Source organism: Chaetura pelagica, unplaced genomic scaffold, assembly GCF_000747805.2.
Source record: "Chaetura pelagica isolate M959 unplaced genomic scaffold, ChaPel_1.0 scaffold465, whole genome shotgun sequence".
In the NCBI taxonomy this organism is placed as follows: domain Eukaryota; kingdom Metazoa; phylum Chordata; class Aves; order Apodiformes; family Apodidae; genus Chaetura; species Chaetura pelagica.
This window is the reverse complement of record NW_009953314.1, coordinates 69,082-93,047: the sequence shown is the minus strand read 5'-3', so window position 1 is coordinate 93,047 and position 23,966 is coordinate 69,082. Positions and strand designations below refer to the sequence as shown.

At 43.9% G+C, this 23,966-nt stretch overlaps 1 protein-coding gene across 1 annotated transcript in view; it reads right to left on the bottom strand.

Moving 5' to 3' along the window:
• Positions 1–23,966, bottom strand: part of LOC104389132 (deleted in malignant brain tumors 1 protein-like) — an 81,188-nt gene that overhangs the window by 5,567 nt on the left and 51,655 nt on the right. Inside the window, 15 exon segments of the mRNA XM_009998083.1 lie at positions 155–305; positions 1,033–1,247; positions 1,381–1,590; positions 6,674–6,895; positions 8,303–8,408; positions 10,468–10,506; positions 12,197–12,508; positions 12,982–13,023; positions 13,268–13,309; positions 14,275–14,595; positions 18,921–19,028; positions 20,269–20,379; positions 22,005–22,319; positions 22,472–22,573; positions 22,996–23,136. Coding sequence (XP_009996385.1) covers positions 155–305; positions 1,033–1,247; positions 1,381–1,590; positions 6,674–6,895; positions 8,303–8,408; positions 10,468–10,506; positions 12,197–12,508; positions 12,982–13,023; positions 13,268–13,309; positions 14,275–14,595; positions 18,921–19,028; positions 20,269–20,379; positions 22,005–22,319; positions 22,472–22,573; positions 22,996–23,136 — 2,437 coding nt within the window.

Genomic DNA, 23,966 nt, shown 5'->3' with positions numbered 1-23,966 from the left:
GCAATTAATTCATCATAAGAGTCAACAAAGCACATTTGTTTTACAAGTCTATAGATGTTGTACAAGTCTGAAAGCACTTCTGCTTCCTGTGTTTAAAATGATGCTTTTAAGATGAGTGAAAGAAAAGCAACAGAGCATTAAGGCATTTACTCACAAAAAGTCCTGGAACTGTAGTTTTATCTTAGAGTTTTTTGCTGTTTCTATGTGCCAGACACAGTATGTAAACTCAGGGTAAGGTGCTGGGTAGTTGGGGCTGGTAATTGTCCCATTGGGTCCAGTTAATTGTCCCCCACAATTTTCATTTTCTGAAAAGAAGAGTTAGATTTATTGAAAATATAATAATATATATAATGAGCCATAAAAATCAATCAAAGGTCTCAAGTTATGTCACTAGCAGGATTGTTTCTTTAGGATTCCCTTTGGAAATGATTTGAGGTACTAAAGAGTGAACTTCTATAGAGAATTTCAGGTCAGGTGTGTTTTACAAAATTAAGCCTGTTGCTAGTATGGTCTATCTGTGAGGCACAGTGTAATGACATCTGAGATGGCTGTAGGTGAGTTAGCTTTGATACTGTGAACAATATATTTACATCTCTGTTTTGGGTAAGGCAGGTGCCGTCTTGAAAAAAATGGTAATTAAGATGTTGCACCAACCAAAAGAAACCCTGAGAGACTTTTTATTAGAGAAATCCATGATGCCTTGTTCCTGATCTGTACGGGAAGTGCAAAATCTTCAAGTTTGACAGATATTCTACTTGATAGACAAAGGCAAAATAAAATCAGCTCAATGGAAACCTCAGAAATACAAATGTAGGCTAGAAATGGGCCACAATTTTTCAGCAGCTAAGTTAAAACTGCTCTTGTTTTGCTGCCTCTTTCACTGATTTCCCCCCACACCATTGTCTAAGGCCTGAAGAACTGAGGGAGACTAATTAAAGAATCTGATCATAGGCTCTAGTTGCAATCCTAAACTTTTCCTTAATGGGAAAGTTTCTTTTAATGATGCAATCCAAATGGTTTTTAATGACTTACTTGCTTCTGCTGGAAAGAAGTAATAGTAGACAAAGAAGTTTCGTGCAAAAGCTGCAGAGTTTGTTGTTATGAGAAAAGTTAAACTGTCTGAAGATGAATGAAGTACTGGGACTGCATCAGTGTCGTTACATACTTGTCCAAGAAGAGATGAATTAGTTGAGGGACCATCATATATTTTAATACTTTCAGTTTCACAGCTTGAAGAAGGAGCAAACCTATTGAAAAAGACAAACTACAAGGAGAACTCACCGCGTGGGGTCCCCAGCACAGGCTCAGTACAGAGGAATATTTAGAGGCAATATTGTGATCCAATGGAACAGCACAAAGGCTTCTGGAGGAAATACTTACTGAAAGTAGGAGAAAACCAGCCTAATTGTTTGATTTACGTTCCTCTGAATCTGCCAGACACAGTTTGCATTTGCATTTAGGTCAATCCTGAATGCTTTGTTGAGGTCGTGCAGGGAAGCCCCACAGCGAGGAGCACCTACTGGAGAAGAGCAGCAAGACAAAACAACTTCCAAGGATCTCTGAAGCTGCAATAATGTTTTATTCTCCACTCTGCAAAGAAACTGGGAAAGCTCATCATGGAACAAACATGCAAAATTTTATCCTAGTTTGGTTTGTTTGTTTGTGGGGTTTTTTTATTCCTGTCACTCCAGTTTATGAAGCCTGAAGAATCAAATAGTATAATAATATCAGAAAATACTTTGTCTTTGTTTGTCTAGCACCAGAGCTAAGGGAACACATCACAGATGAAGCCAGTGGCAAACCTGAAAACACCAGGTGACACGAGACACCTCAGCAACTCTCTTCTGCAAGGATGTCATCACATGAACTTCAGGGCTCCTGTCTTCCTAAACATCACTGAGTCCTGTTCTAATACTCAGCCCTTTGCTTAAAAGCATTTGGGAACCTATGCCCAGGGAATGAAAAATGCTCTTCAGATTTGACCCTCTAAAGGACATTGCATAGAATGACTGTACATTTACTGCTGCAAACAATTCTGCACCTGAGGAGGTGCTAGAGGGCTGTACATTTTGGAAGAGGGTTCGTGTGAGATACTTTCTTGCAATACAGTAGCTCACAGTTCTGGAATGAAACCAGTAAGTTGTGGTTTTGAAACACAAGAACTGGCTCTTTGCATGTGGATGTTTGCTTCAAGGTGATGTGGATTGGAAAGAAAACAGTGAAACGGGTCAAATCCATGAAAGAGAAAGCTCTTGGTAGGCAGGGAACACAAAGACAGCTCCTCCTCTCTGGCTCAGGAAGTCTTGAACCACATTTGGTGCTGACTGGGAGAGCATTCTGCAGAAGTATCATGCAGCATTGTATCCATATTCTTACCTGAACGTCCTCTGTTGACTAGTACTGGGCTCAGGATGTGGGGTGAACTGGACTTGAACCCAGTTCTCTTGCAAAAAACCCTAACAAACTAACCATGGGTGACATCACTTAATGAATGCTAATAAGTTATGAAGTAGTTGCAGAAATGGCCATTGTATGGGGAATTTTAGAAGTTTATAATCCAGTTTGGGCAGAAGGTCTTCTTTCTACTCTAATACTTATCTAACACTAATCATCTAAAAAAACAGCTGGAAGAATTTCCTGTACAGTGCAAGCAGTCCCAGATAAAAAATTCAGGCTTTCTGATGAACTCCAGAGGGAAAAGGAAGGTTTAGGAGAGACCTCTCTCATCATGTATGAAACCTCCCAATTTTAAGAGCATTACAAGGGCAGCTTTGCCCTGCTCTCCCTCTTCATCCCTCTGGGTTGTTCTGTAGGCAGGCACCACTGGAGCAGCCCTGCATTAACAGTTCCTTATCCTACAGCACTTACCCACCATTAATCAGGTATATTGCAGATTGGAGCACAGAATGTTAATCCCAAATCAAGCAACAGATGACTACATTGCTTCTGATTGAACAGAGGGAAAATGAGCAAAATCTTTTAAAAAATAACTGTTTCCCAGTTAAGCCACTTTACTGTTACTTCAGTACAGTATTAATTTATAAACACAAATTTCCATTCTGGAGTAGAATATCTTCAAAATCAAGTTCTTAAGTTAAAAAAATTGTAATGGGGAGTAATATATTGGAATTTATTATTATTATTATTGTTTTAATTTACCATTTTAAACACTTGCTGGCACACCTAGCTGTTACTGTTGTGCAGCAGTGCATCAAAATAAGATGCACTTTCAGAGGTTATTTTTAACACTTCTCCCTTCAGTTGCCTGCAAAATACCTAGTGTGCAAAAACTAATAACATTTCACAGATGAAAAATAGGCTAGATTTCCATACCTGTGGATTCTATTGAGTTGTTTTCAGCCAGAGCTAGGCCAGCTAGGAGAGGCAGGAGGAGGAGCTCTGTGAGCAACAGCATGTTGGTGGCATCTGGGGAGGTCAGGCTTTGCTAACTTTTATACCTCCTGTTATTTCATCATCATCTTGTATTTCATGGCATCAGGGAGGGAGGGCTTAATCTCTTGGTTACTGTTTCTTTTTAACAGATATAAATGAGAATGTTAACAGGTGTGCCCTATTTTTTTTTAGTGTGTACTACGTGGGGTTAGTTTGTGCTTTTGTCAGCTCTTGTGGGTTTAAAGCACAGTTTTTCAGCTGATTTCTTTGAGTAACTTTTGTGGTGTGTTGGCAGGAGCAGGAATATTCTGGAAGCTTCCAGACTCTCTTGGGAGACACACTTAGCAGTTTGCTCTTAGCACTGGGCAGCAGGAGCTTGGTTTTTGCCACCTTCACTTTCATACCTCTCCCTTTTTGTTGGACTGGGCAAATAATTCCTTGTCCTTGCTAACGTGCCTGTCAGAGTTGTCGTGAGGAATAGATTCCTGTTGCTGAAGTGTTTGAACAAGACCAGATTTGTGTTAATCACAGATTTAGAAGGTTGCCCTGCAACCACTTTGCAAATAAAACTTCCTTACTCCAACAGGAGAAGCTACAAAAAAAGAGGAATCAGCCTTTCCTCCCCTAGGTAAGGAAACAAGCACAGCCCCAAGAGCCTCAGCTCCTTCTAGTACCAGTCGCTGTTCCAATATATTTGTGCTACTTTGTCTGTCTTTCCATAAGGACCAAAGCTCTTGAAATCCAGACTGGTTCCTCCTGCAGCAGCAGGTGCCCAATCTTTAAAGGCCTGGGAGGCAGTGGCAGTGCCACAGCTGTGCAGTTCCCTGGCCTTGGCTGGGGCTGTGCCTGGACCTGCCTGGCTTCTCCCAGGAGCTTGCCTGGCTCATTCTTTCCACTACAGAGAGCAGGCATCCCACAGCTGTGCAAACACCCCTGCTTTCAAGTTTACTAGAAAGTCAAATTGCAACCTTCTTGAAACAATTTCAGGTACTTTTCTTTCATAAAAGCAATATTTTTATTATACAAAATATATATATATATCTATTTTCCTATTACATCCAAAGTGAAATTTGATGCTTCTGTAGTGATCCTATATATCTAATCTCAGACCTTCTTTAAAACAGTTGTCTCTATGATTCTTCACTCACTTTAAGGCCTTTAGTGCAGCTCTGTTTTCATCATGACAATGTACTTATACTGCTTTTAATGTCGTGGAGGCTCTGAATAGCTGTCTGAAGATGGTTGAATTTCCTTTAGCTTCTGGAAATGTTGAATTTGCATTTACTCTGTAGAGCCTTTCATTTCTTGAACCCACATTCATACTTACAAGGAATTTTCAAATGCTGCCATTAGTTTTGTAGATCCTTAATCTGTGAATTTGTGTTCAGCCCTGCCAATCAACTCTGTGTCCATCAGGAATGAGGAAAAAAATGCCTGTGGTTGTGGTAATGTACTCTGGTAGTTACAGGTTGGTGGTCAAACTGTTTGTAATTGCTTGTATATAAATGATGATGAGATTTTGTTGTGCTGGAGGTGATATGAAGGGACTGGACCCTTAAGCCTGGTGTTTCTGAAGGGCTCAGCCCCTCCTCACACTTGTGGTTTGGCAGCTTCATCTGCACAGACAAGGAGCATCTCCTGCTGCTCCATGGGCTGGTGCTGCAAAGCTGAAACTCCAAACTGGTTTTCAAATCTTGTGCCCTAAGCCCGTGGTCGGACAGTGTGATGTGTTCAGGTATCAGGTGGTGCTGAAATACTAATGGCCTGCTTTGAATTTCTTCTCCTGCCTTTAAAGAAGGTAGCCAGGGTGTCTTCACAAAAGTCCTTTGAGATGAGAAGAGTACAGAGGGTGTTTGACAATAGCAGATCCTCAGAGCAAATGAGTGTATTTTAGTACAAAGGAGTAAGGATTCAGCTGTTGTGACACTGTTGTGTTCAGGCACTTTCTCTGCCTGCAGCTGGGAGTGTGACAAGCAGGGAAAAGGTGATTTCAAGCACTTGGAAATAATTACCAGTGAGGAGCAGAGCAGCAGGGTTATGAGTGTGATGGAGTTTTGTATGAACTAAGTATGATTAGGAAATAGTGTGGCTTATGATGGTCCTGCAGGGTGAGGACTTGGGCAGTGAGCCTGCTCAGCCAGCTCAGCCCCAGATAGGAGATTAGATGTGGTGGCTTCCTGGGAGATCTGATTTGGGCATTTGAGAGCTGGCCAAGTTATTCCTGGAGAATAGCTGAGTTTCAGAATTACTCTAGTCCCTTTTTTGAAGGGGGAAGGAAAAGCTGCTGGGAAAAGTGGCTGGTGTTTGGTCATGTGTAGCCCAGCCCAGACACTAGGCATCCTTATCCAGCACAGGGCATCTCCTTGTGGGCTGGAGCAACCTGCACATTGTGGCCACATGGAAACTGAGTATTGGCCTTGAAGATGCTTTTCACAGTCAGGCCAAGATCACCAGGTAATTAATATTTATTCCATCTCTTTTCATGAGATGACTGCTCTAGTACATTTCTGCAATCAACAAGATATTTTTCTCTATTATGAACAGAAAAATAATTGATTTCCTTTTTATTTTTTTTCCACTAAGTTATTCCAAGTAGGAAAATACAACATTAAAAAGCAGAAACACTTTCTTGGCTCCAAGTGTTATCACTGGAACAGGTGTTGAGAGAAAAAGGATGAAGCAAATACTTATAATGAAGTAAATTTAGATGCACAATTTCTAACAGTTCTAATCTCCAGTAATAAAACCTCACACATGGAGGGTATTGCAGAGATTGTATCTCAGTAGTGTGCAATAATTTTTTCCAAATACTTCTGAGTTCCTATTTAAAGTAATTGCTCAGATCTTACTGGTTACAAGGGATGTTTATCCTTTGATTTATGTCCGTTTGTGAGCTCAGGAAGCAAAGATGTGATGTGTGCATCTGTAAGGCAGGTTGGTCATCCTTAAATGCTCAGTCTTTGAGATATTTGGTATGATAGGGAAGAAGTGTGAGAGGGAAACAAAGTCTGGATGAGAAAAATCAGCCAGCTGATACAATTACTTTGTCACTGAGAGTATTTACTGAGGTTTAAGGTTTAACAAATCTGGCATGTAGATCCAAAGGATCTCAAATTAAAGAACACAGTACAATTAAGATCAAATTACCTTTAGATATACACCCTCCAGTACAATGTGTTGTGTTTTTTTTTAAGAAATCAGTAGCAATTGTGTGACACGTGCCATACAGAAGTGACCAACAGGATGTTGTGGTTAGAAGAAACACAACTGGGGCTGTTACTTGCTGCTGATGATGATGATGACGACAGGGTCGCCTTTTTTGGCGCTTCTTTTGCCTCTGACCAGGTAGCCCCTGTAGCGCTGAGCAGGGTAACTGTATCTGCTGCACGCCAGCACTTGGCACCTTAGGCAGGATCTTGGGTAGATGTGGTTACTGAAATGGTACTGGATAATCCTGGCAGCTGGTGAGTAGTAGTTCCCACAGGTTGGGTCCCTTACGCATCTGAGGAGAGAAAAAGGAAAAGCCCCAGGTAGAATTGTCATCCAAAAGTTGTGACACGGCCACAAAGCTCTTTGGTTTCATTGCTTACAAGAGATTTTTCCTTCATAATCAGAATCCCACAGGCTGGCTTGGGTTGGAAGGGACCTTAAGGATCATCTAGTTCATGGGTAGGGACACCTACCATTAGACCTGGTTGCTGAAAGCCCCCCAAATTACAGACCTTTCCAGCTGTGGTGTCAGTCAGAGTTCACAGCACAGAACACAGGTACAGCTTCGTGGAATGTCAGTATTTCTCTTGGTGTAGTATGTAACACAGCATATATAAATATCACACATGTATATAAATGTAGGAATGTGAAACACCTGATGGAATGTTAGATATGTGAAGTATGTGTTAAATATCTTACTGTGTAGGTCTGCTGTCTTGCAAAGTTATTTTTTTATTTCAGACTTAGAGCTGTGAAGAAACAATTCCATATCCCAGCTCAGCCAAAACCCCTTTGATCAGATGCTTCATCCTTCTCTCAATTTTTTTATATAATCTGGGGATGTATACCAGCTCTTCCCTAGCAGAATATTGTGGTGAATTAAAGATAAAAACAAACTAACAAAACTTGGTGTGGTTGCCCTAACAGCCAGCTCGTTTAAAATCCTGCTGCTTCTTGCAAGTCAGTAACTCCAGTGTGTTTCAGGACTCTGAATCTTTGGTGTATGGATTTGTTGTTGTTCATATGAAGTCAATGACATGTGAGGAATTAGTTTGAAGTTGTTGTTGAGATGTTTTCCTTTCTTCTGCTTTGGGTGCTGCTCAGGTGTCTGTTCCCTGCACAGTAGCCTCTGGCATTGGTGTAGGGTCTTCTGGTGGTCACTGTTAGGAAAATTCCTCTCCCTAACTCTTATATCAATCAGTCTTTGGAGGATGAGTGTGTATTAACTTTGTTCATATGTATTAGTCTGCATTATAAACTCTAATGTAATGAGGCTGTGGAATCTTCCTGGAGGGATTAATTCAAACAAAGAACAGCCTGGCTCTGGAAAGAAGGACTTTGCTTCTTAGAAGCTTAGAGCTGTCCATGAAAGCTTCCTCTGGACAGCCAAGGTAATGCCAGTGTCCCAGCCATTCTGACACATCTTTGAAAACCTCCCAGCATTGTCTGGTGTCACAGGCCAGTAGTACCAGCAAGACTGACTCCAGGGGCATCTGGATCCACAGACAGGCAGCAAGAATGCTGCAGAAATTGAGTTGTTTTGCCCAGTTTTACAGTGATTATGAATCAGTTGTGTGGCTGTGAGTCATGAGTCAAATTGTATTGTACCTGAACATCTGGAGGGTGTAAGAACCCAGTGTAAAACCACATCCAGGGTGCCCCAGCTTGGCTGGGACACCTCACAGACAGGAATACTTACCCTTGTAATCTTATACTGGACATCCCAGGCCTCCTAGGTCCGCACAGGCCAGTTAAGTATCTGAGCACCATCAGCCTCATGTAGTTAGGCAGGTAAGGAAGGTTTGCTGGAAAAGAAGAAATTTCATCTTAAATAAACCATGTGTAAGCACAGAGTAAAATGCAGCATGTATTAAACACTAGTGTGCTTTGCAAATGCAAATGTGGGCTTGGCTGCCACACCTGGAAATAGGAGCTGAGTGGAGAAGAAACTAATTTCCCTCCCTTTGGTGGTGTCCCAGTAAAAGATGCTCCCTGTGGCTACACAAGTTACCTCTGTCCACCTGTTCTCTTGTGGGGAGCTCTTTCTTCACCTCTGAGCCCTTCAGGGCACACAAGCACGGGCTGGGCAGCAGCCTGGCAGGCTGTGGGCAAATGCTTTAGAAGTCTTTTTCCACAAATGGTGCAGCCACAGACCAGCTCATCCCCTGGACCCTTACCACCAAGGATGGCTTGGCTGCCAGCCCCTGGTGCAGCAGAGTCCCTGGGTGGCAGCTCAGAGCTCTCTGCCTGGTCCCAGCCTCTCCTGCTTCCCCTTTTCCTCTTTACTCAGATTCCCTCTGCCACTGAATGCCAGACTTTCCCAGCTCACAGCTCTTACCCAGCATGGAGTGCCTTTAGGAAGAGGAGTCATTAAAAAAGAAGAAAGAATGTCAATACCTGGTCTTGTAGGTACTGGATCAGGGTTTGCATATGCTTTAAATGAAGAAAAAAATAGAGAGAGAAAATAAGTGAGGCTGAGGAAAACCTGTGCTCTTATGTAATCAATTAACATACATTGTGACCAGCTGAATTAATTAAGAGTAGGAAATGTTAGTAGCTGCAGTTCTGAGGAACAGAGTTGCCATGGACAAAGGACTCGATAAAAGGGTAGGGGCTTGAATACTGGAGATGATGAATTATTAGCATTAATGGAGCAAGCAGTAATGCTGTGCATTCCTTTCTGCAGGCAGACAGTCCCATGCTCAAAAACGTGCTTTGCAGCTGAGGTTCAGACTCCTGCATGTTGTCAGCTCAAGGATGTAAGTCTTACTGAGGCAGCAGAGTGCCCTCTGCGTGCAGCTGGGAGGGCCAGGCTGTCACAGAAAGCCTGAGTCTGCTCTCCCAGCATCTGGGGCAGAATCTTTTCAATTAATGAGCAGAACTTGCCATCCAGATTTTTTGAAAGATAAAAGCCACTGTAGAAAACTAAGGTTCGAATGAAATACCACTGAATGTGTCTGAGGGATTCCCACTGACCCAGCTTCCAGTGGGGCTGCAACTTGGAAAGTGCAGGGATCCTGACTTTCTAGGAGTGAGATGATTGAGAGTAGATCTGAATTTATGCTGGTGCAGTGTGTCTGCCCCAGCAGCTTCACCTTCCCTAGTGCTTCAATCAGTGCAGGTATTTTTCCCATATCAATACCAACAACGTTTTACATCCCTTGAGCTGGATGGAAACCAAAGGAGTTATCACCAAAGTTAAATAGGAGATCCATGAGATCATGCTCAGAGTGGAGTGAGGGAGTCATGCCACCACCACATCACTACCTTGATAGAGAACTAAGGGTGTAAACCAGAATAACTGCATTACTTACAAGTGGTGCTGGCTGGTGCCTCAGGAGTGGTAGGGACTGATGGGGCAGTTGAGTTTGTTTCTGTGAGAAGAGAAAATAAGAAATTCAACATTGCCCATGTTTTCTACACATGTATGACTCACATGAAGAATAGTGAACTGCTCACCACAGTTCAAGAAGTGACCAGAAATAAATACCTTGGTTTTCAGCCATCGTGGTCTCAGCTGGAACTATCAAAGAGAAAGTAAAAGCTGTGCTTCAGTGACTGTTGCATCAGGGTGTGAGCAAAGCAAAGACCTGAATTTATACAGGTGTAGTGTGTCCGCCCCAGTGGTTTCCCCTTCCCTAGTGCTTTTATCAGGGCAGGTATTTCTCTCATATGGATACCAAGCCCTTCTCCCTCTTTTATTGTGCATGGAAGCCAAGGGAGAGGTGATACGGATTATCCCTGAAATTAATGGTCAAATCCTTGAGATTATATACACAGTGGAGACAGGGAGTCAGTCCATACATGGTCAGAGCTTGAGCAGATAACTAAGCATGTAAGCCACAGTAATGCTGTAGTACTTACCAGTGGTAGTGTCTGGTTCAGGAGCAGGAGAGTCTGTCTCTGTGAGAAAGAAAAGATGAAATTAAACATTGTCTACGTTGTAAATGGAGATAATTTTTTTGCCTCAAGACCCATAGCAGCAGCCTTGGCCACTTGTAGTATCACAGGAAGGCCTGTGGGTATCATCAAATCCCAGGGTGGTTCAGGATGGAAGGGACCTTAAAGATCCTCCAGTTCCAACTCCCCTGCATGGGCAGGGACACCTCCCACTAGACCAGGTTGCTCCAAGGCCCATCCAGCCTGTCCTTGAACACTGCCAGGGATGGGGCAGCCACAGCTTCCCTGGGCAACCTGGGCCAGGGTCTCACCTGGGAAGCTGAGCACTGCCTGAGCAGGCTCTGAACAGACTGGTGACACAGGCATCACCTCTGGAGAACCTTACACTGGGACCCCAAGCTTGGGCAGGGAAACAGACAATGCAGTTGGGCAGGGCTCTGGCAGCCAGCCCTGCTTTCCCAGGAGGGCAGGAAGCTCTCTAGATCTTCAGCTGAGACTGAAGTGTCAGTGCCTGGAAGTTAATTCCTTGACTCGGTCTGGGAGTGCTGTGTGAGCTGGAGGTCCTGCTGCCCTTCATGGTCTGACAGCACCTCACCACGGGTTGGTAAGCAACCAGAAATAAATACCTGGTGTTGAAGCTGCTGTGGACTCGGTTAGGACTGTCAAAGAGAAAAATAAACCCCACGTTTTAGTAGTTTTTCCAATACTGAGGGAGAAAAGCATGGACTGAAAAAGCAACATTGTCCTTTAGGTGTGACTGGGGCTGGTGTAACGAGATCCCCAAACCAACCACCTCACAGCACTTTGCCCCATCATTGGCATCTGGTATACCAGCTTCTGGTATTTCCACTGCCCTTCAGGGTGTGTGGAAACCACGTGTATGGTTGTGTGTGTCTTCACAGAGGCAAAAGAGCTCAGGATGGCAGGACACCTGTGTCCACAGATCCCACCAGAAGCTCATGTTCTCCTGAGCACCTTGAATTCTTTAGGTCAGGGCTTTCTCACCTCTGAGGGAACACAAATTTCAGCTCAGCCCTGCTCAAGTCCAGGAGAATCAGTGCTCTGCTGTGAGGTGAATTGTATTGGACTAAAACTGAGATAAATAAAGGAAGGCTGAAGTACTCCCTACCTGTTGTTGCAGCTTTGGGAAGTTCCAGAGGGGCTGTCAGGGGACAAAATAAAAACCATCAAGAGAAGGAAAGCCAGATCAACACTTTCAGTTACAAGGTGAGACCACCAGCAGCACAACAGGACTGAGTGAATTAGGCTGATAGGCTGAACTTGGTTTCTCCTTGAATGCTTCTTCTGGGGCTTGTACATGTACAGCACATCGAAGATTCATTGCAGTTAATTCTCAAATATTCATTATAATTATTTGTCAGGAACCATCAACTAAGAACAGTGCACGGTACCAGAAACAGGGGGATGGAGAATAAATTTTACAAAATAAAAATGAAAACGTGGGCCTTCTCAGAAGGACAGTAGAAGCCTTACCCACTTCTTCAGGAGCATGTAAGTCTCATAGCTATTGTTACCAATTATACCTTCCTCATACAAAATGGCAGCACACCTGATCATCTTACAGCTCTTTTCCAACCAAAACAGTGCTACTCTTGTCTAGTCCATTCTGGCTTGCACGCACAGCTTAGGAACCTTAATTCCCATGAAAGAACAGTATGGAGAAGGTGGGTACCTGCACAGATGACACCAGCATCTTCCTTGTGGTAGCAGTTGTGCGTGCCCAGCTCCCGGTGGGAGCACTGGTCCAGCGACGACTCGTCCCCGCTGCAGCTCACGTCATCCAGGAGAATATCTCCTGTGCCTTCCCCAAAGTAGGCATCGGTTTTGGCTGAGACAGCTTCTCCACAGCCCAGCTGCCTGCACACCACCGTGGCAGCCCTCAGGTCCCAGCCGTCGTCGCAGACAGTTGCCCAGCTCCCGTTGTGGAACACCTCGAGGCGTCCCGAGCAGGTGGCTTCTCCGTTCACCAGCCTCAAGGACATGTCTTGGAAAAGCAGAGGGGAAGAAGTCACAGGCACCCAGCAGCCTCAGAAACGGGCTCTCCAGGTGCATTTATCAAATAGCTAAAAGCCAGTTTCATTGTTTGGCACAGGAAGTGGCAAAACCATGAAATTAACTTCATTGTAACAAGGCAGGTTGGGTCAGTTGCCCATCCATCATCAATCCTTGCTCTCTTAGTGTGCCACGTGCACCTGGGAGTAAAGGTGAAGGTTTTTTTCTCTTTCAGGCTGTGATATATGTATCCACAGCTACCATAACCATTCCTGTTGATACCAGTATTCTTTAACAGCAAAACCCTCAGATAAGCCTCAAGTATCTCAGAAACTCCCCTTACACACATTTACTTCCTTTGAAGTGTTTACCTATAAAATTTTTAACTTCCTATGAGTGCTTAAGGTGCTGTATGAAATATGCCAGCTGTGAAAGCTTTGAAAGACCCATCTAAGGAGAACTCACCTTCTGGAACAGGCTCGCTTGTGAGAGGGCCAGTAACTGACTCTAGGAAAGGAAACAGAAAAGTGAATTTCTAGTTTTACTACATAACCACTCCTGTTGATACCAGTATTCTTGGAGAGCAAAAATCTCAGATAAGCCTGAAGTATCTCAGAAACTCACCTTATACACATTTACTTGCTTTGAAGTGTTTACCTCTAAGATTTTTAGCTTCCTCCCAGCCCTCAAAGTACTATATGAAACATATCAGCTGTGAAATCTTTGCAAGACCCATCTAGGGAGAACTCACCTTCTGGAACAGGCTCTGCTGTGACAGAGGGTGTAGTTGGCTCTAGGGATGGAAACAGAAAAATGAATTTCTAGTTCTAATACAGAAGATGCTTAATAAAATATTTTTCAGTTAGTATGAGGAAAAAAAAAAAAAGGAAACAGTAGTGGTAGAGAGCAACCTGTTCATCTCTGGAAGTATCATCAAGAGGGAAAAAGATGCAAAGCCCTTTTTCACATGTCAGGTGCTAATGGCTGCAGTCACCTTGCAGGTGACACACAAGTCTGCTTGTGCCATTAACTCCACTTGAGGTCCTTACTAAAAACCCTGACTCTGATAAAAATTTGCTTGGACTTTTTCCCAGGGAAAGCTATTCCCAGGATAAGCTGTAAACCAGCACTTTTTGGACCAGGTCTCATCTAAAAGCTTGTTCAGCCAGTTGCTTTTCACCTCGGTCACTTCAGGCTCATAAGGTGCCCACCCCGTGCCCCTGGACCACCACTTGCTGCACAGAGGCTGCAGTGACACTCCAGCTGCACACGTGTCTCCAGGCAGAGTACAGAATTGCTGGAAAGCTGGGAATTGGTTTGGAAAAATCCTAAAGGAAGCTACTTAAACTGTTTTCCTACTAAATACAAGAGAAAGAAACTTGGTTTACTAGTCATCCTTTCTAGTTCATGGGAGATTAGGACTGGGAGGACTGAAATATAAACAGTGATGATGTTAAATCATTATTCAAATATTAATGCATAAAACAGCCCAGTAATAGAGTAGGAAATGGCATGAGTTTGACAATGATATTCCAGATAGCCAAAGGGTTTAAGAATTAAAATAAAAAAGTAAACACAAACCTGTGTGAACAAACACTACGGCTTTACAAAAATAACTGTGGTAAAGACACAGCAGTTCTCACAGGGCTTGGTTTCATGCCCAAGACAATTCCACTGATGGAAACAAGTTGTGCATCCAAAACGTGGCTGCAGGCAAGGCTGTGTTGCTCCTGCAGCAACAGTCTGTGGTGGACATACCTGCACAAATGGCACTGGCGTCCTCCGTGTGTTGGCAGTTGTGGACAGCGATGCCCTTGTGGGAGCACTCCCACAGGCTGTCTTCATCCCCTCTGCACTCCATGTCATCCAGGAGGATGTTCCCAGAGCCAGGGCCAAAGTAAGCTCCAGACACAGCCACCAGAGCTTCTCCACAGCCCAGCTGCCTGCACACCACCCGGGCCCCCGCCAGCCCCCAGCCGTCGTCACAGACGGTTCCCCAGCTCCCGTTGTAGAAGAGCTCAACACGGCCCGAGCACCTGCTGTCACCTTCTGCCAGCCTCACAGTCAGAGCTGAGGGATCTGCCAGGGAGAAAGGAAGAGACCACACCACATGGCAGCGGGGTTTGCCTGAGGTGGTTTCTCAGGCAGGCACCACTTGGCTGAAGGCAGGAGCAGGTAGCCCTCAGCGTGGTCTGCTCTGACAGAGGATCCTCCCCTGACTGTCAGTGCTGTTGTGGGGCATTATAAGTGCTCAAATCCATCTTTTTTTTCATGCAATACACAACGGGCATGGACACAGTCCTCTCCCACAGTGTCTTGTTCTCTGGGGAAAATGATCCACCACTATGCAGCCCTCCTACCTTGTGCAACAGAGGGAAGGTTCTCCACTTCTTCTTTACCATCGTTCCCTGGTGCTGCCTAAAGGACCAACAAATAACCAGCGCCAAACTTTTCCTGTGCTACCTGGCAATCTGAGGGAGATGGAGTTTTGAGGTTTTTTTCCTTCCTTTACCTCCTTCCTGCTTCAGCTTCTTTCCCCATCCTTGCTAACCCTCTGGCATAACAGATGGTTGGCACAGCATCGTTCCCCCAGAACAGCAGCAGAGCTGTTTCCACAGACCAGGCTCATTTTGGAGAGCTGGGTACTTAGAGAATACTCCACACATTTATCTCACTTTCAGAGAGAAAGGCTTTTAGAGATCTGAAGTTCCAAATGAGTTTTATGGGCCTGGAGTGTATTTTCCTTTCAGAGGAAGAAATGAGAGACACCGCCGCCGACGTGATTGAGTTCCTCCTAGTTTGTGGCCATCATAAACTGCACCAAGTATACACACCTGTCTTACCCCTTGGTGGGCCAGTGATTACGAGGTTTTCATTTTGGGACATTTGCTGTGTCACCTGGCAGCTATTTGTAACCAACTAATGCACATCCATTCCCAGTAAGGGCCATGTTTCCTAGGACTCTCTCCTTAATTCCTTTTTGCTGACCATGATCAAAGCTCCTTCCATCCCAGTATCATGCTTATCATTTGCTTCTGCAAAAGCTGGCTGGAAAGAAGTGCCAGCAGGTATGTGCTTGGCTCTCTTCCCAAGAGCTAGGTCTGAACTTCTACAGGACTGCCAGATAGGAGTTCAGGGAGAAAAAAAAAAAAAGATAATTGAGACAAAAGATAATTAACCTGTAGATCCAGGCATCATCAGAGATGGTGAAAGCATTTAAATAAGACATTTAAGGACTGGACTACATCTTCTGTCTAAATCCAGGTGGGAACAGTGAGAAAAAGGCAGATTAAAAAGTCTTTATACAGATCTTGACTTAAATTACAGGCAGAAAAGCGTTATTTTGTGTCTCAGCTTATATTAAAAATGGCTTTATAAGGAGGGAGGCAACTTTCCTGTTAAAGTTTCTAAGTAAATGGAATATTACTCTGAAATAAAACATCAATCTGCAATTTTGGGGGGCCTTTTTCAGCATATAAAGGACTGATTAAGTAAAAATCCCAAGAATCTCTAATATATACCTGTGGGGGTGTCTAGAGGCAGCTGAAAAGCAACATTTTACTTTCAGCAAATTAATAAAAGAATGGATATTTGCATCTCTTCAAAGCCAATGCTTTGTGCTTAGATAAGTGCAGAATATAATCAAAAGATTTAGGGAACATTTAGTTTGTCTGAACTTTTAAGCCAAGGAGCAGTTTACCTACAGATGGCACAAATAAAAGGAATGAGATGATTATTTACAGCTATAGAGGAACCTTTTTTTCCCCCTTTAGTCATTCAACAGCATCCCTGCTACACACAGTATGGAGAAACAAGAAGAAATTGGTTGCTGAGATACTTGGTTGAGAAGACACAGGCAAAGCACTTACAAGTTACAAGCACATAGTTCCATAGTAATGAGAGCATTTTTAGGAAATCAGATACACGCCATGTATCAGGTTCCCTCAGCCTGCATAATAGAAACTCACATTTAACTTCTGAAAGCCACGGAAAGAAAAGTAAACCTGGAGGCACCACGTGGGTTCCTCAGGTTCGTGGGTGTGCACAGAGGTGCAAACTTCTCCCACTCAGCTGGAGCAGAGCCCAGTCTGAGCAGGTGAGGCAAGCAGCAACCCCTGAGCCAAGCTCAGGGAAATACTCTTCAAGGCAGGGAAATTTTCATTTCTCTCCTTCTGAAAGTGGAGTGGCTGGCAGGAGAAAGGCTGTGTTTGTTCCTTTCCAAGACAATTTGGGTGAACAGCAGAATGACAGAGAAACTCATACAGGTTTATGCATAATCTTCAATTCATAACCAGCAGTGCTGACTCGATGCATGTGATTTTACACAGAAGAGGCAACTATTAATTAATGATCTAGGCCAATCTAGACATTAGGATGGATGGATCCTAGATCTGGAACATGAAAATGTTGTTTGAAATGAGGTCTGTGGGTGGAGCAGTAAGAAAACCTGCTTGACACTTGCTAGTGCTGCTCCCACCAGCACTGAGACACTTCTGACAGCACAGATGAGGCTGGAGAAGACAAGCTGCCTTCAAAAAAGGTTGAAAAGACAGGAGTTACCAGAGTAAATGGCCTGAAGTTGCCCAGGGGAGGTTTAGGCTGGATATTAGAAGGAATTTCTTTACCAAGAGAGTGGTTGGACACTGAAACAGGCTGACCAGGGAGGTGGTGGAGTCACCATCCCTGGAAGTGTTTAAAAGAAATAAAGTTATAGTGCTTAGAGACATGATTTAAGCACTGAATGGACAGATTGGGTTATGGTTGGTGGATTTAGATTATGGTTGGACTTGATGGTCTTCAAGGTCCCTTCCAACCAGGATGATTCTATGATTCTAAGAAATTATTTCATAGATTCGTTAAACCAGCTTGTTCATTGAAAATCTACAAAGTGCCTCACAAAACAGGTGCCAGAATAAGAGTTACCCAACAAAAAAAATGGGGGGGCTATAGAGGAACCTTTTTTTCCCCCTTTAGTCATTCAACAGCATCCCTGCTACACACAGTATGGAGAAACAAGAAGAAATTGGTTGCTGAGATACTTGGTTGAGAAGACACAGGCAAAGCACTTACAAGTTACAAGCACATAGTTCCATAGTAATGAGAGCATTTTTAGGAAATCAGATACACGCCATGTATCAGGTTCCCTCAGCCTGCATAATAGAAACTCACATTTAACTTCTGAAAGCCACGGAAAGAAAAGTAAACCTGGAGGCACCACGTGGGTTCCTCAGGTTCGTGGGTGTGCACAGAGGTGCAAACTTCTCCCACTCAGCTGGAGCAGAGCCCAGTCTGAGCAGGTGAGGCAAGCAGCAACCCCTGAGCCAAGCTCAGGGAAATACTCTTCAAGGCAGGGAAATTTTCATTTCTCTCCTTCTGAAAGTGGAGTGGCTGGCAGGAGAAAGGCAGGAAAACACAGAGTGAAGTATCTTCTCTGCTGTGTTTGTTCCTTTCCAAGACAATTTGGGTGAACAGCAGAATGACAGAGAAACTCATACAGGTTTATGCATAATCTTCAATTCATAACCAGCAGTGCTGACTCGATGCATCTGATTTTACACAGAAGAGGCAACTATTAATTAATGATCTAGGCCAATCTAGACATTAGGATGGATGGATCCTAGATCTGGAACATGAAAATGTTGTTTGAAATGAGGTCTGTGGGTGGAGCAGTAAGAAAACCTGCTTGACACTTGCTAGTGCTGCTCCCACCAGCACTGAGACACTTCTGACAGCACAGATGAGGCTGGAGAAGACAAGCTGCCTTCAAAAAAGGTTGAAAAGACAGGAGTTACCAGAGTAAATGGCCTGAAGTTGCCCAGGGGAGGTTTAGGCTGGATATTAGAAGGAATTTCTTTACCAAGAGAGTGGTTGGACACTGAAACAGGCTGACCAGGGAGGTGGTGGAGTCACCATCCCTGGAAGTGTTTAAAAGAAATAAAGTTATAGTGCTTAGAGACATGATTTAAGCACTGAATGGACAGATTGGGTTATGGTTGGTGGATTTAGATTATGGTTGGACTTGATGGTCTTCAAGGTCCCTTCCAACCAGGATGATTCTATGATTCTAAGAAATTATTTCATAGATTCGTTAAACCAGCTTGTTCATTGAAAATCTACAAAGTGCCTCACAAAACAGGTGCCAGAATAAGAGTTACCCAACAAAAAAAATGGGGGGAAGGTGGGACACATGCACACACATCTCAGCACCATCAGCACTGAAGAAGGGCTGGACCCAAGCTCTGTAGAAGTTGATTTCTCCTCAAGCGTGGAAGGGGTGCCCAGGTTCATCTCCTAACCACCACCTCTTTCTGAGCCCCAGATGGTGCCATGTGTGGTGATGTGGGACAGGGACTTTTTTGGTGTCAAGCAGCACAAGGCACAGGTTGTGTCTGGCTGTTCCTTACCTTGGCTCAGGGTAAACGATGCTGGAGTTGCTGAGGGCTCTGTACTGTTCGTGCCTGGGGCAGATGTGTCCAAGACATCAGTTTCTGTGACAGAATAATTTCCTGAAGCTTGGAGGAGAAAACCAAGAAGAACAATGAACAATAAGGACCAAACATGAGTATCGACTAGAATTAAATATTTGGTTAAAACAATCTGGATTTTTCATTTTGCTAGAAAACATGAAAATGGAGGAAGGTTTGTTTCAGAGAAGAGACATGGACCCTTGTACCTCTACCCAAGCTTCTACTATCACATAATACCATGATAAATAAATATTTAAAAATTGGATTTTTAAGCTTCTTAACAAAGTGTTCTTATCCCTCTCTATTAAAACTTCATAGCACACATTTTTCCATATGGAATGGGCTTTCCTTTAGCTAACTTAGACCTTAAATTCATAGACAAGCATTAGCTGTGCTGAGAGGTGGTGATTTTGCAACATTTCTTGGCATCTCCACTGATGTCCCTTCCTGCCCAACAGTTCTAGCCACCTGTCACTAACATGCTGCACTTTGTGCAAAAGCTTTTACTTGTCTGCAGAGTAGTCAGGATTTCTGTTCCTCTGTGATGGTGGTGGAAGGGAAGAAGGAGTCTGTGCTACCTGAGGTGACTGCAAGGATGAGAAATTAAGTGATGGCAAGTTGAAATTAAAAGCACAAGTGGGATCTGAGGACCTTATGACTCATTCTAGGTCTCAGGCTCAAAAAGAGACTGTGTCTTCAGCCTATTAAATAACTGGAGAGGCTGAGAATCAACAAAGGGAGATGAGCACAAATGCCTGGCTGTGCTCCTTAATTGTTCTGGAGTTTTTATGAATATCAAAATCACAATGATCTGGACACTTATGCTTCACAAAATTGCTAAATTTATAGCTACCAGCTCAGAGGTATGAATCATTAAATGCACATATTCCTGATGTGTCCTGGTAGCCAGGTATTTTGTTGTTTTCCTCTGTGACAACAGCGGGTGCAGAAGGGGTGTCTGAGAGTGGGAGAAAGTTGAAGAACAAAAAAGGAGAGATTGTCAGCAAAGAGGAATGAGCACGTGAACTGAAATCTTGATGAAAGCAAGTAGATTTGGGTTTTGCAGGACAGTGAGTCAATGCACAGCCCTTTCTTATTGCTGAAAGAAAGAAACTTTCACCTTGATTTAATATTTAATAATGAAGATGGATATTTTTGACTGCAGGCTTTTACTACTAGAGATGCAATAGTAATTTGGAAGGATGCAAAGGGGTCATTGTTGGGGAAAATAATTAGATTTGTCTTGTGCTTTGGAAGTGACTTTCATCACACAAGGGTTCCTCACCTTCCTCGAGGGTTGTCCAGGTTGTTGGAGCAGTTGTTGTGTCAGTCTCTGCTGGGGTTGGGCTGGATGCAGAGGAGGAATTCGTGGAGGTGGCCAGAGTGTCAGGAAATTCTGTTTAATAAACAGAAACAGCAGGATGTAAAAGAAAAGACATTTCAAGGAACTGTGAAATCATTAATATTTCAGGCTTCATGGACAGGAAAGTAAATTCCTTGGAGCTTAACTTTGGTAACGTGGCTCTGAAGAACATCTTCTCATCAGTGATTTTGAATGAACTTGGGAGCCTGATGCAACAGGTGCACCTCCCAGCAGGGTATAAACACACCTTATTTCCATTCTACCTTTGCACTAACTTAACAACCAGTACAAATTAATCAAGATGATGAAAAGAACTGAAGATGAAGAAAAGATTTAAGCAAGACTGCATCAGATGAGCCACTTGTAAAGATCTCACCATACATACGTGCAGTCTTGAGAACTGGATATGCAGGTAGACTTAATCACAAGCCCATTTCCCTTCCCACCACATTTTCCTGTGAAAATGAAGGTGGTCTTGACCACTGGCTCTTAAAAGGCTAATTGCACACAGAGTTATTATTTTTACTGAATTCCCAGTGTCCTTCCTCTCTACTCTAAAGAAATTGCAAATGTTGCTCAACATTTCCACACAGAACGTTTCCAGTTTGGTTTTTTTTTTCCCCTTGCCTTTGGCAGCAGAAGTCAGGGGTTCAGTGGCAGTTGTCACAGCAGTGCTGTCACTGGGAATTGTCGATGCAGAAGTGGAATTTGGGACTGCCAGTGAGGATGCTGGAAGTTAAAGGAAATAGATTATTAGAGAACTGTAAGAATAGTAATGAGAACTGAGACGTTGGTGAAATCACATCAATATCAGGTTTCGTGCGGCACGGGGTTAATCACCTTCTTTTGGCCATTTTCATACTCAGAGCTTGCTGCTACCAGTATTTGTGTGGTGCCCAGAACTGCTTTTGTTCACCAGACACACAGACCAGCCTAAATATAAGGAGCCTCCACATGCACAGAGTTCAGGTCTAGTCTGATTTCATTGAATCTCAGACTGGTTTGGGTTGGAAGGGACCTTAAAGATCATTCAGTTCCAACCCCCTGCATGGGCAGGGACACCTCCCACCAGCCCAGGCTGCTCCAAGCCCCATCCAACCTGCCCTTCAACACTGCCAGGGATGGGGCAGCCACAGCTTCCCTGGGCAACCTGGGCCAGGGTCTCACCACCCTCACAGTGAATAATTTATTCCTAATGTCTAACCCAAATCTCTCCTCTTCCAATGTACACTCCACATCCATATAAAAAGTTCCCCTCCCCACCTCATAGTTCCTGTAGCCCCTTCGGGTACTGGAAATTCTCCCTGGAGCCTTCTCTTCTCCAGGCTGAACAACCCCAGCTCTCTCAGCCTGTCTCCAGAGCAGAGCTGCTCCAGCCCTCTGATCATCCTCTGGACTTGCTCCAACAGCTCCATGTCCTTCCTGAGCTGGGGGCTCCAGAACTGGACCCAGCACTGCAGGTGTGGTCTCATGAGAGCAGAGGAGAGGGGGAGAATCCCCTCCCTTGACCTTCTGCTCACACTGCTTTTGATGCAGCCCAGCCTACAGTTGGCTTTCTGGGCTGCAAGCACGTGTGTACAACCAATTTATGGTCAAAAGGAAAAAAAATCCAGACATTTTTAAGAGCAGAGAATGTTGTTTGCTGGTTTGTTTGTTACCTGAACAGATGACACTGACGTCCTCATGGTGCTCACAGTCATGTGTGTCCCAGCCAGCGTGCTGGCAGTCCCACAGGTGAGACTCAGTTCCTCTGCACTGCACCTCGTCCAGGAGGATGTCATCTTCACCAGGGCCAAAGTAGGAGTTTCCCAAGACAGAATCAACTTCACCACACGCAAGCTGCCTGCAGACAACACTGCCACTGCTCAAGCCAAAGCCATCATCACAGACTGTGCCCCATTTCCCATTGCGATAAACTTCGACCCTCCCGGAGCACCGGTCCCCTCCGGAAACCAGTCGCAGCTGCAGCTTTTCTGAAACCAAAGCAAAAATGGGCAGGTGAACATCTCCATCTGCTTATATCCAGGATATCTAAACTTCTAATGTCTAAGCTTGCACCTCCATCCATGCAGGGATGGGCGGCCCAGTGTTTCTGTGTCCCCAGTACCTTGTCTCACCCTCTTACCTTTGGGTGCAAATCTGTCTTTTAGCCAATTTACAAATTTGTTCCATAAGTTTGGATTTCCAGTTTCTGAGCTTCCTGATGGGTTCCACCATGTCCCAGTGGCTGTGGCAAATAAGAAAACATGTTAGTATTGATGTAAAATACCAAAAATTCTAGGTATAATGTCTGTTTTGCTGTGAGATGGTGCCTGGTGGTGCTGCTACAGGGTTAGATACAGTAAGTGTTGGTGTGTGGTGTGTTTTCAAAGCAATCCTGTGGTTCCTCCTGGTGTCTGGAAGGACATGCTCAGTTTCAGGGGTTGGACTAGATGATCTTTCGAGCTCCCTTCCGACCCCTGACATTCCGTGATCCTCATAGTTCAGTGGGAGATGACTGCAGAGGACCTTATCTCATAGCAGAACAAAGAGCAAAGAGATCTGATACCAGAAGTCCTCGTGTACATCCTTCACTTTTGGTGAAGACTTAAGGCTTCTGGGAGCTGAGCTCTGCCAGGTTTCCCTGGGGCTGCAGAAAGAGTGAGTTACTTTGCCATGTGTGATGACCACAATACCAGGGAGGCTGAGGACCCTTGGTCCATGCAGCCCATGACAGTTTTGGCTGAGAGTCCAGCATGTCAGCTTCAATCTCTGCAAATGCCTGCATGGAAAACCCAACTTTGTCCAACTCTGCAGTGAAGAACATATTATTTACTGCTTAAAGTATTAAAAAATGTATGTTTGATTAAACCAGACCATGGCATCATGGTTCAGACACCAGGAGATTATATGATCTACCAAAATGAGGTACAAAACTGTGGTCTGGTGGTGTGGTTTGGTAATCTGTAGGTTTAGTCTCATAAATACCTTTAAAAATCTGCATATATTCACTGAAAAGAAAAAGGATTTAGGCTGCCAAGGGTCAAAGCAATGGTTTTCAAATGGCAGCTTAAAAAAATAATATAATAGATCATGGAATCATAGATGCCAAGTTGGAAGGACCTCAAGGATCATCTAGTCCAACCTTTCTAGGTAATACAATACTTAACTTGAGATGGCTCAGCACCCTGATCTCCATGCTTTCAGATTTCATGTGTTCTGAAGAGCTGTGCCTGATTCAGTCACTAAAATCAGAAGCAATTTTGTTTGGGGATTTTTCATTCATAATTTATGTATTTTCTCACATTGGCATTTGATCTTCAGACACTCACAGACTTTTACTTTAGTGACACTAAAGTCTTGGGTTTGCAAGACAGGATCCTATGAGATTTTTCCAGTCAAAGTTGACCCAGCCTGCATGAGGTCAAATCAAAGGCAGAAGTGAACCTATGGAATAAGGACCAAGACTATAGGGCTGCTGAAGGATGGGGATTTAACCACTTTCTTGAAGATGAGCTTAGTCCTGTTTGGTGCTGAACTTGCCTCTTTGCTCTTGTTTTAGAAATAATTCAATGTAGCCAATCCCTCAATCTACACTCCATGACATTTCCTCTTTCTGTAAGGGACTGACAAGACTTTAT